The 15,616-nt window shown below is 40.7% G+C and overlaps 1 protein-coding gene across 4 annotated transcripts in view; it reads right to left on the reverse strand.

Moving 5' to 3' along the window:
* The window catches only part of ARFGEF3 (ARFGEF family member 3), a 177,647-nt gene that overhangs the window by 154,527 nt on the left and 7,504 nt on the right, over positions 1 to 15,616 (reverse strand). For all 4 annotated transcript variants that reach the window (XM_072719995.1, XM_072719990.1, XM_072719980.1 and 1 more), the window contains exon 2: positions 15,109 to 15,160. In XM_072719995.1, the coding sequence (XP_072576096.1) occupies positions 15,109 to 15,160 (52 nt within the window). The remainder of the gene's footprint in view (positions 1 to 15,108; positions 15,161 to 15,616) is intronic.

Here is a 15,616-nt window from a genome sequence, read left to right on the forward strand (position 1 = left end):
TCACACAAATGATTTTATCATTCCAGCCTGTTTTCTTATTCAAATATAAATTATATTAGTACCTATTGTTAAGTTTAATAAGATAATGAAGTCATTAGCACAATTCCTGGCATAGACGGATTCTTCATAATTGGTCACCTTCAATATTGTGGGGAGGTACATCACACCACCAGCCTGGATATAAGGATGATGAGGGTTTAGAATCTAGCTACAGAAGCACAGGAGTAAATCAGTTATTTGTGGCAGAAGAATGAGGCTATAATGTGCACCCGTGTGCTTAGGGTGCCTAGACCTTGTAAATGTCACAGATGTCTCAGACCTCTTCCCTTAATATCTCACTGGAGTTACCAAATACTTAGAGTTTCCTTACCCTTATCCTGCAAAAGAAATTAAAAGGTCAGCAAAATGGTCAAAATGCAGCCAGACAACAGGAAAAGGATTCCACCAACAGAGCTTCCAGCCTGCCACGTTTGCCTAGGCTGCCACCCCTGGGCGCCTGGACCCTGGGGGGTCATGTGGATTCTCTTAAAGCGGGTGTATCAGGAAAACACTTTCAGCTGCAAGTGACATGAAATTAACTCCCTAAGTGCTTAAACATGGAGGCAGGTTGGCCTCAATTTTAGGCGATTCAGTGCTCCAATGACACAGCCAAGAGCCCAGTTTCTTTCCATCTTTCCGGTGATCTACCCTCTAAGTGTCTGTTTTACCTACCCACCTGCATTCCCTGACCCACATCCCCTTCCCCCACTCCCCCACCCTCTTCTGGCTTTCCTTACAGGTGCAAAGTGAGCTGTGGCCATTGGAAGTGTCATTTGAAGATCAGAGAAGAACTAACTTCACCTTCACAAGTGTGAGATGGCATCCCTCTGGAACTCCATTCTGATACTCTGACATAGGGCACATCCAAGGCCAGACCAGAAAGTCACACCTGTGATGGGGTAGGCTCCTCTGAACACCCAGTCAGTCCTACTGGTGGTAGGGGGTGACTGGATGTTGGGTAACAACCAAAAGTCTCTGCTCCAGGGGAAAATAATGGAAGGCCCAGAGAATTTACAAATGCAACCACCTCCTAAACTAGGAAAACCCCTGCATGTTTTCTGATTAGAAACCAAACCACGACCTTTAGGTAGGCATGTAGTGTAGCACTACTGGAAACTTGGGTTTTCCCTCTGCCCCCATAATTCCATCAACAGCCACACTCATCACAGACTGCCACAAAAGAAGCCAGCCTCAAAGAAATTTCTTGGGTCTATAAGCAAAAATGGAAGAGAAAGATAGAATGTCATTCAATGCCAGTTTTCTTTTTTGCAGATCCTAGAATTTATTAAACGACACTTGAAACTGCCACAGTGACGTTTCACAGATCACACCTGCTCCAGCTCATGTTTCTAGTGCCCAAGGACCAGCTTAGACCTCTCTGTATTCTTAGGAATCAGAGGTGACACTACTTAAATTCAGATAGTCATCTGCTCCTTTGTACCTGAAATCTGTTCTTCTATCTAAAATCATACTTTGAAACTCGGCACTGCAGGGGGGTAGAAAAAAACAAACCAAAAACTTTAATCATGCTGCAAACTGCCAAAACACCATGATACTATTGTATCAGTCATATTTCACTTATGATTTGATGTACATTCTGCAGAGTACCATCTTATTTAAAATCTTAATTAATCTTCCTAAGGCCCCAAGTAAGGAGTATTATTTGTAGTGCTATTCCAGGGCAATCTCCATAGTTCCAGGGGATGACAGAAGTGTAACAACATGACCCAGGTGACAGTTCCACAGGCCTGGGAGGCACACCAGAGGGCTACAAAGCATTATAGCATGATTGCTGTGCAGGCCTAAAGCTTGGAGTCAAGGACAGGCCTGGGAAAGGCGGGGGTGGGAGAAGCTCCTATTCCCAGGTAAGAGTTGGTCATTTTTTAAAATTTAATTTATTAATTTATTTGAGAGAGAGAGAGAGGGCATGCAAGGGGGAGGGGCAGAGGGAGAAGGAGAGGCAGAGAATCTCAAGCTGACTCCATGCACAGCACAAAGCCTGACCTTTGGCTTGACCCTGTGACACCAGGCCTGACCCCATGATACTGAGATCATGAGGTGAGCTGAAACCAAGAGTTGGACACTGAACTGATGAAGCCACCCGGGTACTCCAGTTTGGTAAATCTTAATGAAGGATTTAAGATTCTGACATCTAAAATGGGAAAGGGGGCGCCTGGGTGGCTCAGTCAGTTTAGAGTCCAACTCTTGATTTTGGCTCAGGTCATGATCTCAGGGTTGTGAGATGGAGCTCCAAGTTGGACTCCGTGCTCAGCAGGGAGTCTGCTGGAGATTGTCTCCCTCTGCCCCCTCCTGAACCTGCACACACTCTCTCCCTCTTTCTCTCTCAAATAAATAAATCTTTAGTAATAAAATGGGGAAGAAATGTTCCCAAAGCATAACCTAGATGCCTGGGATCTTTTCAGAGGGTCCACGAGGTCAAACACATTTTCATTCTCAATCACTCAAGGGTATATGGTGGACTCTATCAAAAAAGAATATCCACCATCATCTGAAAAGGCAATTAAGATTCCTCTCCCATTTTAAACCACTTATCTGTGCAAGGCAGGATTTTCTTTATCTCCTTCAACCAAAGCAACATGTTGGAACAGATTGAATGCAGAAATAGAGCCAAGATTCTAGCTATTTTCCTTCTACTAGGCCAGATATGAAAGATTTGAAAAAAAAAAATAAAATTCTTCTCACTAAATTTGCTTAAAGTAGTTCCTTTTCATAAAAAAATGTCATTCGTATCGATAGGTAATTGGTTTCTTGTTACTTTTAATGAATTAATATTTAAACTTTCTGTTTTAACTTCAATGTGGTAAATATTGATAGATATAATCCAATATTTTTCCTAAAAAGCCCTTTGGGGTCCTCAATAACATTTAAAAGTGTAAAGGGTTTTAAGACCAAAAAGTCTGAGAATTGCTGCATTAATGTGACAGGTGAATGGAAAGGGAAAATGTGGTACAGGTACACATGATAGGATATTACTCAGCCATGAAAAAGAAGGAAATCCTGCCATTGACAGCAACATGGATGAGCCTGGAGAACATTATGCTAAGTGAAATAAGTCAAAGACAAATACTGTATGATTTTATGTAAAAGTTCTCGTCACACATGCACACAAAATGGTAGCTATGTGAGGGGATGGATATTAAGTACCCTTATGTGGTAATGACTTTACAAAATGTAAACATAAATCAAATATCACGTTGTACCCCTTAAACTTACAGAATGTTATGTCAATTATATCTCAATAAAGCTGGAAAAACATATGCCTGTAACATGGAGGGCCCTGAGGTAAGCCCTTTGGGCCAGAAGCTGCTCTCCTGCTCAAATGCTGAGAAGAGAGAAGAAAAGAGGAGGTAAATTGGTGGCTTTTTTGCCTGGACAGAAGGTGACATGCAAGCATGCTGATCCCTTCTGCAGGAAGACTGAGTCTGTCTCTGTGGTCTGCAATTGGGTCTCTCTAGATCTCTTTTTTTCTGCATCTACTGGTTGGTCAATGATCACACTGGGGAAACAGAGGCACCTTACTCCCTTTCAGTGTCCATCTTCATTTATAGATGCTGATGGGCAAAATGACTAGCTCAGGATCCCAACAGCCATACATGGAAGAACCAGGAATTGGACCTATAAGTCACTGTATGACTATTACCTGTTTCCTTTCCCCTCCAATGGTGTGTTCTTGGAGGGGAGATGGTCTCTGTGTTATTCCCAGCACACAAAACATGGCTGGTTTGGCTGATTCTGAGCCCAGGATGCTTGTCCCCATCTGCCACTGCCTCTTCCACCACAACCCAGGCCCCCTCATACTGTCTTCCTACTACCAATCACAGCTTCAGACACCTCCATAGAGATCCTGACATTCATGACAGAGCTGCAAGGCATCATCACAAGCAAATATTAATAAAGGAGTCCACTGTACTGGGTGATTGTGTACACACACCTTAAACTAGCAATTGTTTTCTTTCTTAATCAAATATCTTATTGACTTTAAAATTACAATTATATTTTGACCATGTCTGAAACATGCGAGTGCTTCCCTCCTCGCTTTCAGCAAAGGTCGTGTTACTGGCCCTGTCTTCCACATTCAGGTTTACTTCAGAAGAGCAGTTAAATTTCCAGAGGGCAGATACAGTGACCCTCCCCAGGTCAACCCGGATGGCCTCTGTGTCCAGCCCCTGCCTGCCAACCACAGCTGGACAGTGTTTCCTGGCTTCTTCTCTACCAACAGACTCTGAAATACACATACAAAACCCTTTTTGTCTTTGAAAGATTTTTCTTGCAGCTGGCAATACAGAAAACCAAAATGAGGCTTACAAAATAAAGCAGGCAATGGGGAAGATACAGCTTTAGAGAGGGAAAAAAAAATCTTTAAAATACAACTGTTCTCTCTGGACTTCATTAAATTAAAAATTAGCCCAGGTCTGCTCTCACTAAGAACGTGATCTATACTGGATGCGTTTCTTTAGTTTAGGCCTAACTTGGTAAAAATCAGTCCTTGGCTACATTTCCTCTGGGGAAGTCTGCAGGCTCGCTGCTCATGGTAACCCTCCCTAAAGAGACCACCATAGCTGCTCATTAGCCTTTTCCCCACTCAAGTGAGCAGAAGCTCAGAGAGGTAAGGGTTAGTTAATGACATAATTACTCAGGCTTCCCTCGTGGGTACTCACATCAATTTCAGACTGGAGTCTTTTATCTCAAGGTCTCTTCTGCCTTACAAAGAGGAAAAGTCAATTTAGGTCATTTCCTGGCAAAGTTCTGTACACACGTGAATCTCAACAGCTCTAATAATTCACAGCTCTTCCCTCAGCCTGAATATATGACACCCCCTCTTTTATTTTTTTTCTTTTTTCTTTTCTTTTTTTTTTTGACACCCCCTCTTTTAAAAGCTCTGGCTCCATTGGGACGCCTGGGTTGCTCAGTGGTTAAAGCATCTGCCTTTGGCTCAGGGCCTGATCCTGGAGTCCTGGGATTGAGTCCCACATCGGGCTCCCTGCATGGAGCCTGCTTCTCCCTCTGCCTGTGTCTCTGCCTCTCTCTCTTTCTCATGAATAAATAAAATCTTTAGAAAAAAAAAAAAAAAAAGCTCTGGCTCCTTGGAAATTGCATTTAAAGTTGTTTCAGTACTGGGTGATTTTATCCGCAACTCCAACATTAGTAAGTCGCTCTCATTAACGAGCAGTGGCTAAATACGGATTTCCCAAGAGCTCTTTGCAACGATGGTGCTTCATCAGATAATGTACTGCATGAAATTTAGTATTCTATATCTCAGTTTTTCACAGTTACAAGAAAGAAAAAAATAACCCTTTTTGATGAATCAATAATGGTGGAGGGAATACCCCATAATGGGTTAAGACAGTAAACTGGAGTCCTGACTCTCCCCGAGGCCAGCTTGAGAAGTGTGGCTGGCTACCTGGTTTTTCCAAACCACAGCGTTTCCCCTGCTGCACAGAAGGGCTGTCAGGATGGAGACCAGGATGCACAACACCTGGGAGAGGCCCTGTCACATAAGAAAGGTTTTCAAAATGTTAACTTGTATTCTTAAGGGTCTTCAAATTAGTTGAGAAAATATGAATCAGAAAGCTTTGAAGCTTCGAGACATTTTATTAACAGAGCACTGGGATATGAAGAGGTAAAGGAGATCTCCTGTGTCAAATGTACTGAACTTCACTTGAAAAGATAGACCAGGGTATTATTGTGTAATTCCATAATCATACTGACTTACAGACAGTCCAACTACACATAAATATGCACCAAAATGAAAACAGAATATAAAATATTTAATAAATGAAGATATCCAAAGAAACTAAATATGATTTTAGTTTTTGCACTATGCCTTCCCCAGCAGAAAAAAAAAAAAGCCCTACAGGGTGAACAAGGGAGATACAAACAACTCACTGAAACACTTATATCACTGAATCAATAAGCTCCAGTCCCTACCCATCTCTTGAAATCCACTGTTATAACCCATCAATAGAAACAATTTCTCAGAGGCATACTTTGAAAAAAAGCAGGAATTTTGGACTTAAATTGCCTATAAGGCACAGTTTAATTATAAAAACCAAACAGAATAAAAAGCCTATCTTTATTCCATTCAAAAAGAATAGAGGCTTAAGAAGGGAAAATTCAGGATTGGATTGTTATATTTTCTCAAAATGGAGTTTTATTTTTTATTTTTTAAAAAGATTTTATTTATTTATTCATGAGAGACAGAGAGAGAGGCAGAGACACAGGCAGAGGGAGAAGCAGGCTCCATGCAGGGAGCCTGATGTGGGACTAGATCCCAGGTCTCCACGATCACGCCCTGAGGCAAAAGCAGATGCTAAACCACTGAGCCACCCAGGGATTCCTCAAAATGGAGTTTTATGTTTCCTTCCAACACTTCCCCTTTAGAATCAAGGGCTATAAAATAAAGACATCAACCACTTGTCAAAAGGAATGATGAGTGGCCAAGGCTATTCTTGAACATTAATATCTTGTTGGGGGATCCCTGGGTGGCTCAGGGGTTTGGTGCCTGCCTTTGGCCCAGGGCGCGATCCTGGAGTCCCAGAATCGAGTCCCGTGTCGGGCTCCCTGTGTGGAGCCTGCTTCTCCCTCTGTCTGTGTCTCTGCCTCTCTCTATATATGTCTATCATGAATAAATAAACAAACAAATAAATAAATAAATAAATAAATCTTTTAAAAGATCATTATAAAAAACATTAATATCTTGCTCACATCCCAGTATATCCATCAAGCCCAATATCCTCCTAGTCTGGGTGGGTTATACACTTCTTTAATTGACTGCATCATTTAAAACTGCTTTTAGGTCAGGGGATATTAACAAGGAGAAGCTTTATAATTGAGAGCTAATTGTAAGTCTTCCTTATCAAAGGGAAATAGAATAAGAAAACCATTAGGATTGGCCTACAGGCTGGCAGATAGCAGAAGAAGCTATAAATTAGGAAATAGTATAGTACTGTTACTTATGATACATAAAAAGGGAACAGAGGGCAGCTGTGCGCCTCAGTTAGTTAGGCATCTGCCTTTGGTTCAGGTCATAATCCCAGGGTTTTGGGATCTAGCCCCACATCAGGCTCCTCACTCAGTGAGGAGCTTGCTTCTCCTTATCCCTCTCCCTGCCACTCCCCCTGCTCATGCACATGCTCTCTCTCTCTGTCAAATAAATAAATAAAATATTAAAAAAATAAGATAAAAGGTGACAGAAATACTCTTTGTCTTCCACAGCAGCAAAAAAAGGAAAAAGAGAAATTAGATCTTTGGGGCACCTTGACTTTGAACATGGATTTCAGCATCCCCCCTGCTAGAGGCTTCTCCACATGCCACGTTCTTCTTGCCAATGGGTTTTTGTGGTCAACACGGAAATGTCATTATGCTCACCTGTGCAGGGCAATTCTGATCTCAGGAAGGTGGAACACATCAGGTCCATGCCAAGGCAAGTCCTTGTGCACATAAATGGTCCCTATCTACCTCTGGCAAGGCTGACAGAGTCTCCCTCCTTCCTTTCAGGATTCACTGAGATAAAGAATTCCTTATAACTGTAAATGAGCCAGGCTTAGATTAGCCAAAGGGTCTTAAACCTCTTATTCTATCATCATCATAATCATTATCATCTTCCTATTGCAGAACCAGCAAAAGATAAACAGAGCCAATATTTACTTACATTTGCCTACCTCTGCAAGGGGAGGTCAGCTGTACTTGGGAAGAAAGAGATAAGACCTCAAGATGAGTTTAAATTCATGAGAAGCACAGATGTTTCCAATTCACCTGGAATAACGTGGAAGCCTCATTAGAAACACCTGTCCTGCACTTATGCTAACAGCCCCTATTCAGTTAGCACAAGCTGAAGACAGGACCTGGGAGTTCTACACTACCATCCTTTGCTTCCTCCTCTTGACTGTAGGAGCTAGCAAGGGAAGCCCAACACTTCTTCATGACACAAGAAACAACAATGCTGAGATTGAAACTGTCTGTCAAAAACCACTATTGAGATATCTGCTGTTCTCATCCATTTTAAATCAGTCTTTCCCATTTGATGTGAATATGTTTATTTCAATTAAAAAATAAAAATGTTGCACATCCTGTAGAAGTTGCTCCAGGGCTCAAAGCATAGCACTGAAACACTGAAGTAGATAATAGCAGCATAAAAGCAATTAAAATAAAACCATACAAAGAATGGGGAGCTACTATGGATGGTTCTCTTAAAGCATAAAGGCTGATGAATGTGCTCCCATTCTGCATGAAAGATCAGTAGGTCCCCCAATCAAGATAGGGAGGAACATGACAGCATCCGAGCTGAAAAAAAATATGTGGACCACCCAAGTAAAATGAAGCAGAAGGCTGAGCAGAGGCTCGGCCAGAGCAGGGACAGGAGTCGTGTGTGGGACACAGACAAGGATGAATGGGAAGAAGTGCTGTAAGAGTCTTTCTGGGAACAGCAACTGGCAGGAGAAAAGTAATTAGGCTGAGATTGACTCTGAAGAATCACAGAGAAGGTAGTAAGCAAAAGGCAGCTGGTCTGTGGCTGGAGTACTCTCTGGGATTGTTCCCAAAGGGGACCGAGAAATGCCAACAAGAGGTTCACTGCCAATGGCTGCCTTTTAACAAGACAGCTCGAGGATTCCCTTGACAGTTTTATCTCATCCATACCACTCCTATTGTAAATAACCTGGGCTAAGAGAAGGAGCAAATCCTGGGTTGGAGCAGGATGGTGGTGAAGGTTCTTTAGTTCTTTAGAACAGAAATACTCCAAGTCAAATTCATGTTGGGCATGTGGCAGAGGAGGCAGCTTGCCTCTTCTAGGTGGGCCAATGAGAGCTGAAATTCTTGCATCATCAATGCCCTTTGGCAAAGAACATTAATCAGAGTCCCAATAACTACTACCAACTCCCAACCCATGATCTAATACAGGGCTTTGGTTGAGTAGAGAGTGAGGCATTTAAGACTATACTAGCTGAGTCAATGGATTGGGTGTTGGGCTTCCAATCCTACTCTTTGGGACCACCCCCCCTTCAGTCAGTGAGATGTAAAAAGTTGTCTTGTCAAAGCTGAGGTTTCATTCTGGCATGGATCCTTCCAAATACTGTGTTTTCTAAGAATCTAGGAGATGAGGCACAGGTGCCCTGGGATATGCAGTGCAGTTTGGAGAATCAGTTTCATCCTGCAAGCATTTACAGAGCACCGTGAGATGAATAATTTATATATATGACCTTCTTGAGGATAGGGTCTCAGAACGGAAGCCCTAGACAGCTGCCAACCTGATTGATAAGCATCCTGAGAGATGTATGTATAGTGAAGGCACAAAGGAGAAAAGAATCCCTTCTAGCAAACACAGCTCAGTCTTTAAGGATAAGAAGGATGAAAAGTGGGAAGAGTTGTATGTAAATGAGGCACCCAGTAGACAATCTTGAAAAAAGCAGCTCAGAAAATACCTCCCTCGTGTTTTAATGCCCCATTAGAAAGGGAGTTTGGGATTGCTAAGCAAACACTGCAGACCTGCCATGTTGGTCTAGGCTCTGGCATGCAGACGGAAGAGGATTCATAACAGCATGCTTTATTTCAACTTCTGAGATGGGCTCAGGAAGGAGGAGGAGGGGGCTGGGAAATGCCTTCAGTAAAACACTAGTACATGTGAGACAGAGTATCCCGGAACAAATCACAGCCTTCATTGTGGGAAAGAGCTTGTTTCCCTGATGGCATGTGCCACTAAGGTTCCACTCATAGCAGGACAGAAACCAAGGTCCTTAAAACAGTCTGTGGAACCTGGAAGGGCAGAATGAAGCTTGACTTGAAGGGGGATGGCCCTGGCAGCCATGAGAACTTTCTGAGGGGACAGGGAGTACAGGGCTGGAATTCTGGTGAGGTGAGTGAGGTACTGGCCTTGGGTAAAAAATTTTAGAGGGCATGAAGAAACTCAGCAAGATAAATAATATTTTAGTGCCACATTTTTTTAAATTCCAGTGTAATTAACAGGGTTCTATTAGTTTCAAGGAGAAAAATGTCAGAGAACAGAAAACATTTCATGCTATTAACTAATAATGTTTCTTGATTAGTAGCATCCAGGTCTTATTTATTACTTGGCTGAAAAAACAACAGCTAACAATGATGAAGTCAAGGACTATTAATGCGAACGTGATTTGGTCAGCACCCTCAGTTGCTTTCTGCTTGTAAAACAAGTAGGATATGGAAATGGTAACCCCAATCAAAGGGAGAGCCTGAGCTATCAATGACCTCCTTCTTGAGTTTAAGAACACCATGATGTCCCACTAATTCACAGGTTTTCAACCCTGTGTAGATATGGAAGGCCTTAAATTTAAGAAGGAAAAGAGGAACAAAGACAGTGAAGGGACAGGCTCATCATGGAGGAAGGTTAGGATTCTTTTTTTTTTTTTTTTTTAAGATTTTATTTATTGGGATCCCTGGGTGGCGCAGCGGTTTGGCGCCTGCCTTTGGCCCAGGGCGCGATCCTGGAGACCCGGGATCGAATCCCACATCGGGCTCCCGGTGCATGGAGCCTGCTTCTCCCTCTGCCTGTGTCTCTGCCTCTCTCTCTATCTCTCTGTGACTATCATAAATAAATAAAAAAATTTTAAAAAAAAGATTTTATTTATTTATGCATGAGAGACATGTGGGGGGAGGGGCAGAGACACAGGCAGAGGGAGAAGCAGGCTCCATGCAGGGAGCCTGACGTGGGACTCGATCCCGGGTCTCCAGGATCACACCCTGGGCTGAAGGCAGCGCTAAACACTGAGCCACTGGGGCTGCCCAAGGTTACAACTCTTAAACTTACTGCCAAGTTCAAAAGCAAGACTTAGGGCAAGAAGGTAGAATGATATTCACATAACTACAAACAAATTCCACAGAATTCCCTAGAAATATTCCACAGGACAGGTTCCCTGGACCTTCCTCCGTGGCTGGCACAAAATCTCACTGGCACTCTGCATGGATTCCTGTAGTTGCAGCTATAGCGGCTCACTTACCGACCGTGAGAGTGGGTGTTTGCTAACTGCAAGCCTGGCGTGGAATAGGCAATGCCTCTGACCACTCCTTATCTTCATCTAAAATATTTTATCATGGGATTCTCCCCTATAGTGCCCTACATATGACTGAATCTAGTCACTAGAGTGACTAAAATCACTCCTGTGACATCTGGTCTACTTCAGTTTGTACAAGAAGTCCACGGAGCAATCAATGACAAACGAAAAACAGAAGATAATGGAACCACAGGTCTCTCAAGGCTTTGGTTTTCTTCTGATCTGAGGTATCATTACTAATGTACACATTTGAGCAAAACAATATGAGTAATTATTTATCAGAACGTCAATATATGTAACCTAAAAAGCAATCAATCAGTGGCAAAAGAAAAAATTAAGAAAAACAGCACAGCAGTATTTGAGATTTGTATTATTCCCTATTGCCCTTTCCAAAACAACAAAATATCTGTAAATAATGGAAACCAAATCTGAATACAAAATCAGGAGATTGCAAGCCATACCTAATGAATCTGGTCTCTTTCTCATATACTACAAAAAAGTGTAATCAAAGAAAAATAATTAAAATATAATTGAAGAAAAATAATTAACATATTCAAATTCTTTCTTGGATACACATATTTACAGTGACTAGATTTTTTTTTTTTTTTTTGAGCAGGTACTCAAACAATAGCAGGATGCTCTGGTAAACATGATGCCTGCACAGAGTTAAGTCCTATCTGGGTTTAATAGTGCCCGGCAGCAGAATCAAAGGATTAAAGGAAGACTGACTTCACAACAAAGAGAGAAAAGCCCATTACAGCGTATCTCATTATATCACTTCCCTTATGATAAAGGGAGCTAGTAAATCAGACAAATATTGATTCAATTGCTCTTTTTTGTTCTAATTATGGCTTATCCCTATACCCTAAAAGAGGCTTTAAAAGCCTCTCATCTATTGTGAATCATGGTCAAATTGAAGTATCCTTCTATGTATAAAATTCTACCATGAATTTACAGTTGCTACCACAAAATACTGTTTTTCAGCTACATATGTATTTATTCTCCTCCCTGTGAATATAAAACCTTTGAGAGCAATGCTCACATCTGCTTTGTCTCATGCATATGGTTTAGTTCTCTGTACAAAAATGTTTGATTAACCTCAATGCATACGGAGAACACAATACACATACATGAGGATGACATCACCAGCTCTTTATTAGGATAAACACTCCAAATTATCTGCTAACGGTAGTAAAGATATGAAAAGACACCAATATATGTTCATCCACAGCTCCTGATCCAGCATCCTTGCCACCTATTTGGTGACATCCTCCCCCCAGCCCCTTCTATGGATTGTACAAGATGGCAGCTGGGCTTTGGGTGAATCTTGAAGCCATGGAGGAAAGTAAAGCTAAATGCCATGGCTAAATGAGGACCAACCATGTTTAGGTCCCATTAACACTTCATTTTCTCTACCTCATCTGTGCCCCATGACATCCTCGGACGTACATACATCAAGGGTTGAAAAATATCAGTTGTCCTTTGATGAATGTGCTTAACTAGTAGGCCACGAGGCTCCTCTGGTATCATTGCCACTTTCTCACCCCTAACACTTATAGGCAGAACTCTTATCACAGACCCAGAATCACAAAAAGCCCAGCCGTCAGGTTCAACAACCCTCTGGATTAGGAGCTAGCCTTTAAAGTGTTGTTACCAAACTTTTTTGCGCAACCAGCCACTTAAAAAAATTTAAAGTTCTGTTTTTCACGTATTTTAAACTGACATTTACATTTCTTTGTCATAATTTTAATTAATGGAAAAGGCTGTGATTTCCAGGCATACTGAAAATATTACAATTTTTAATTAAAACATATCACTTATTTAAAATATCCTACCAATTTGAAAACCACCTTCATCCATCAGAAAAGTATATGAGCACACTCTTCTTTAATAGTAAAAGATGCTACATTTTTCTCTTTTCACCTTGAATTTGTTCTTCCATTCTACTTCGCCAACTTAATTTTCTCTCAATATAATATGTTTTAACTCTTAAGAGGCCTTTATTACTCTCCTACTATATTTCCATGTAACAAAATGTGTATAAAGTAATTTTTAAAAAATTTCCGGTGGCCAAAAGGCTTTAAAGTGTTAAATTTTCTTGTACTTTGAAGTGTAATTATTAATGGACCCAACTGATCCAAATAGAATTAAGTATTATTTATAAGAATATTAATATAATTAACCTGGAAAGTATAATTTTACTTTATTTTTTAAATATTTTTTATTTTTAAAATTTAAGTCATTTATTTTCCTCTTCAATTACTTCACATACCCATGGATGAAGTATTCCTTATTATCTTTTTGTCTATTACCTTATAAAAGATTAGGTCTTCCTTCAATTTTGTTGAAAGCCAAGAAGTAAAAACTAACTTACAAAAAATGTGTGGTCTGGTCATTACATTGTCCCCTTTACCAACACAAACATTAGTATTTTCATAGTCTTTGGTTGGTGGGAAAAGATTTTTGCACTCCAGGACAACACATCACAGTAAGATTCAGAATGCGATGGGTTAATAGTGGTGCTTTCCTTGGTCAAAGAGAAGAGGGACTATAACAGATAACACAGAAAAGGAGATGTGGCAAAATCAGTTTTCAGAAAGAGTACCTATAGACAACAGGGACCAGGAAATATCTCCCTTAAACCATCTATGCCTTCACATGTCTTGGAGAGTCTCCATGTTCTCCTGTGTGCATGCATACCCCAGCTGGAACACCCCTCCTCTGGGCAAGAGTATCGTTGCCAGGCATTCTGTCCATTTAGCTTTATACACAGAAACGTACTTTGGTTTGATTAACACATGTATTTCATTACAACATATCAGCTTGTAGCAGATACTACAGGAGAAGCAATATTTTTTTTTTTAAACACAGGATTCTTTTTCATTCTCCTTGTAGAGATGGAAAACATCTAATAAATCATAATGTCCTGACAGTATAGAACTATACTCAACAAAAGACTGTCAGTTCAATATTTTTAATAATGTCAAAAAATTGGGAATCATCCAAATGTTTAATAATATTACTAAATAAACATTACAGCAGCCATATAGTGGAAGAATATACAATATTTTAACTTGAGGAACATATATTGATGTAAGAACATATTCTTCATATGATGTGGACTGAAAAAACAAGCAGGAAACAAACATAAACAAAATTCATACTAATTTGTAAAGTATGTATATGTAGGAAAAAGTCTGTTAAGAAAATTTGTTAAACTGTTTTTAGTGGTTATCCTTAGGTGGTGTGATTATGGGCACAGGAGGAAGTGTTTCACAGTAAAAAAAAAAAAAGATGAAACGGTAGAAAATGAACTGAAGTGGAAAACAGAGTAGGAAACTGTATAGCCTTTGCTCCCACTGGCTTCTCCCTTCACATGCCTTTCTAACACATTCCTTCTAGGGAGGAAGCATCATACTCATCCTTATGCCCCCATGCTCAGTATAAGGGAGGCCATCATAAATGTGTGCTAAATAAGTAAGTGAAGAAGAGAAAGAATCCACAGCTTTGTTCTTCCCAAATGTCCCACACAGGGCACTTGTCTCATGATAAAGGAAGGTGGGGAAGGGTGAGCAAGGTAGAGAAACTGGTTCATTATCTCCAGCCTGTTTTATGTGGCTATAGAATTCGTGAGATGGTGTCCAGCCAAGGGGCCAATGAGAGTTTAAATCTAACCCCCTACCCCTGTAGGTACCCCTGTAGGTGTAGGATTGCTTCTTCCCAACAGGGGCACCATCTCCCAGTCTTCGTGGAAGATCTTGTCTACTATCTACATTCTCACTCAGGTTTTGGTAATTTCTCTCCCTGACCAGTTTTATCTTTCATCTACTTCTTCAACTGCTTCCTTTGGGTTACTGACTTCATTAATTCCACAGATGCCTGGGAATCAGGTTCCCATCCTGTTCCTAGATATAAAAAAGCCATTGGTCAGCAAGTAAAATGCTATAAGCCAATGAAGTTATCTGGGCCTTCAGGAAAACACGGTGGTTTTTACTTCCACTACATTATATAACTCCAGTCTCCTTACCTCAGCAAGTGTGGAGGGATCTTGACAATGGTATCCACACCACCCAGGGTTTCTGCAGAAGGAAAATTACAAGGTTAAAAATAAATAATGTATAGACTGGGAATCTGCAGATAAATTTCCTTGTTGGTTTCTTTTTTTTTCCCTGGAAATCCCTATAATTATAAACTGGTCAATTCTCAATTATCTGCATGCAAGTCATTCGTACTTAAAAATCCTTCCCCTTCATGACTCCAAAGACTTCCTTGGAGGAGTTAAAAATTAGGATACATTTCCCTATAGAAACCGAGATTGAATAGCTAAACTTCTCACCTGAACCAGAATGCCAATATAATTTAGCTACAACTGTCTAAAATGCTATATTCTTACTATAACAATAGAGAGAAGATATAGGAAACAAAAGCAAAAATAAACTCTTAGGACTACACCAAACTAAAAACCTTTGCAGAGCACAAGACACCATCAACAAAAACAAAAGGCAATCTACTGAATGAGACAAAATATTTGCAAA

The sequence above is a fragment of the Vulpes vulpes genome, chromosome 1 (assembly GCF_048418805.1).
Source record: "Vulpes vulpes isolate BD-2025 chromosome 1, VulVul3, whole genome shotgun sequence".
NCBI classification, from domain to species: Eukaryota; Metazoa; Chordata; class Mammalia; order Carnivora; family Canidae; genus Vulpes; species Vulpes vulpes.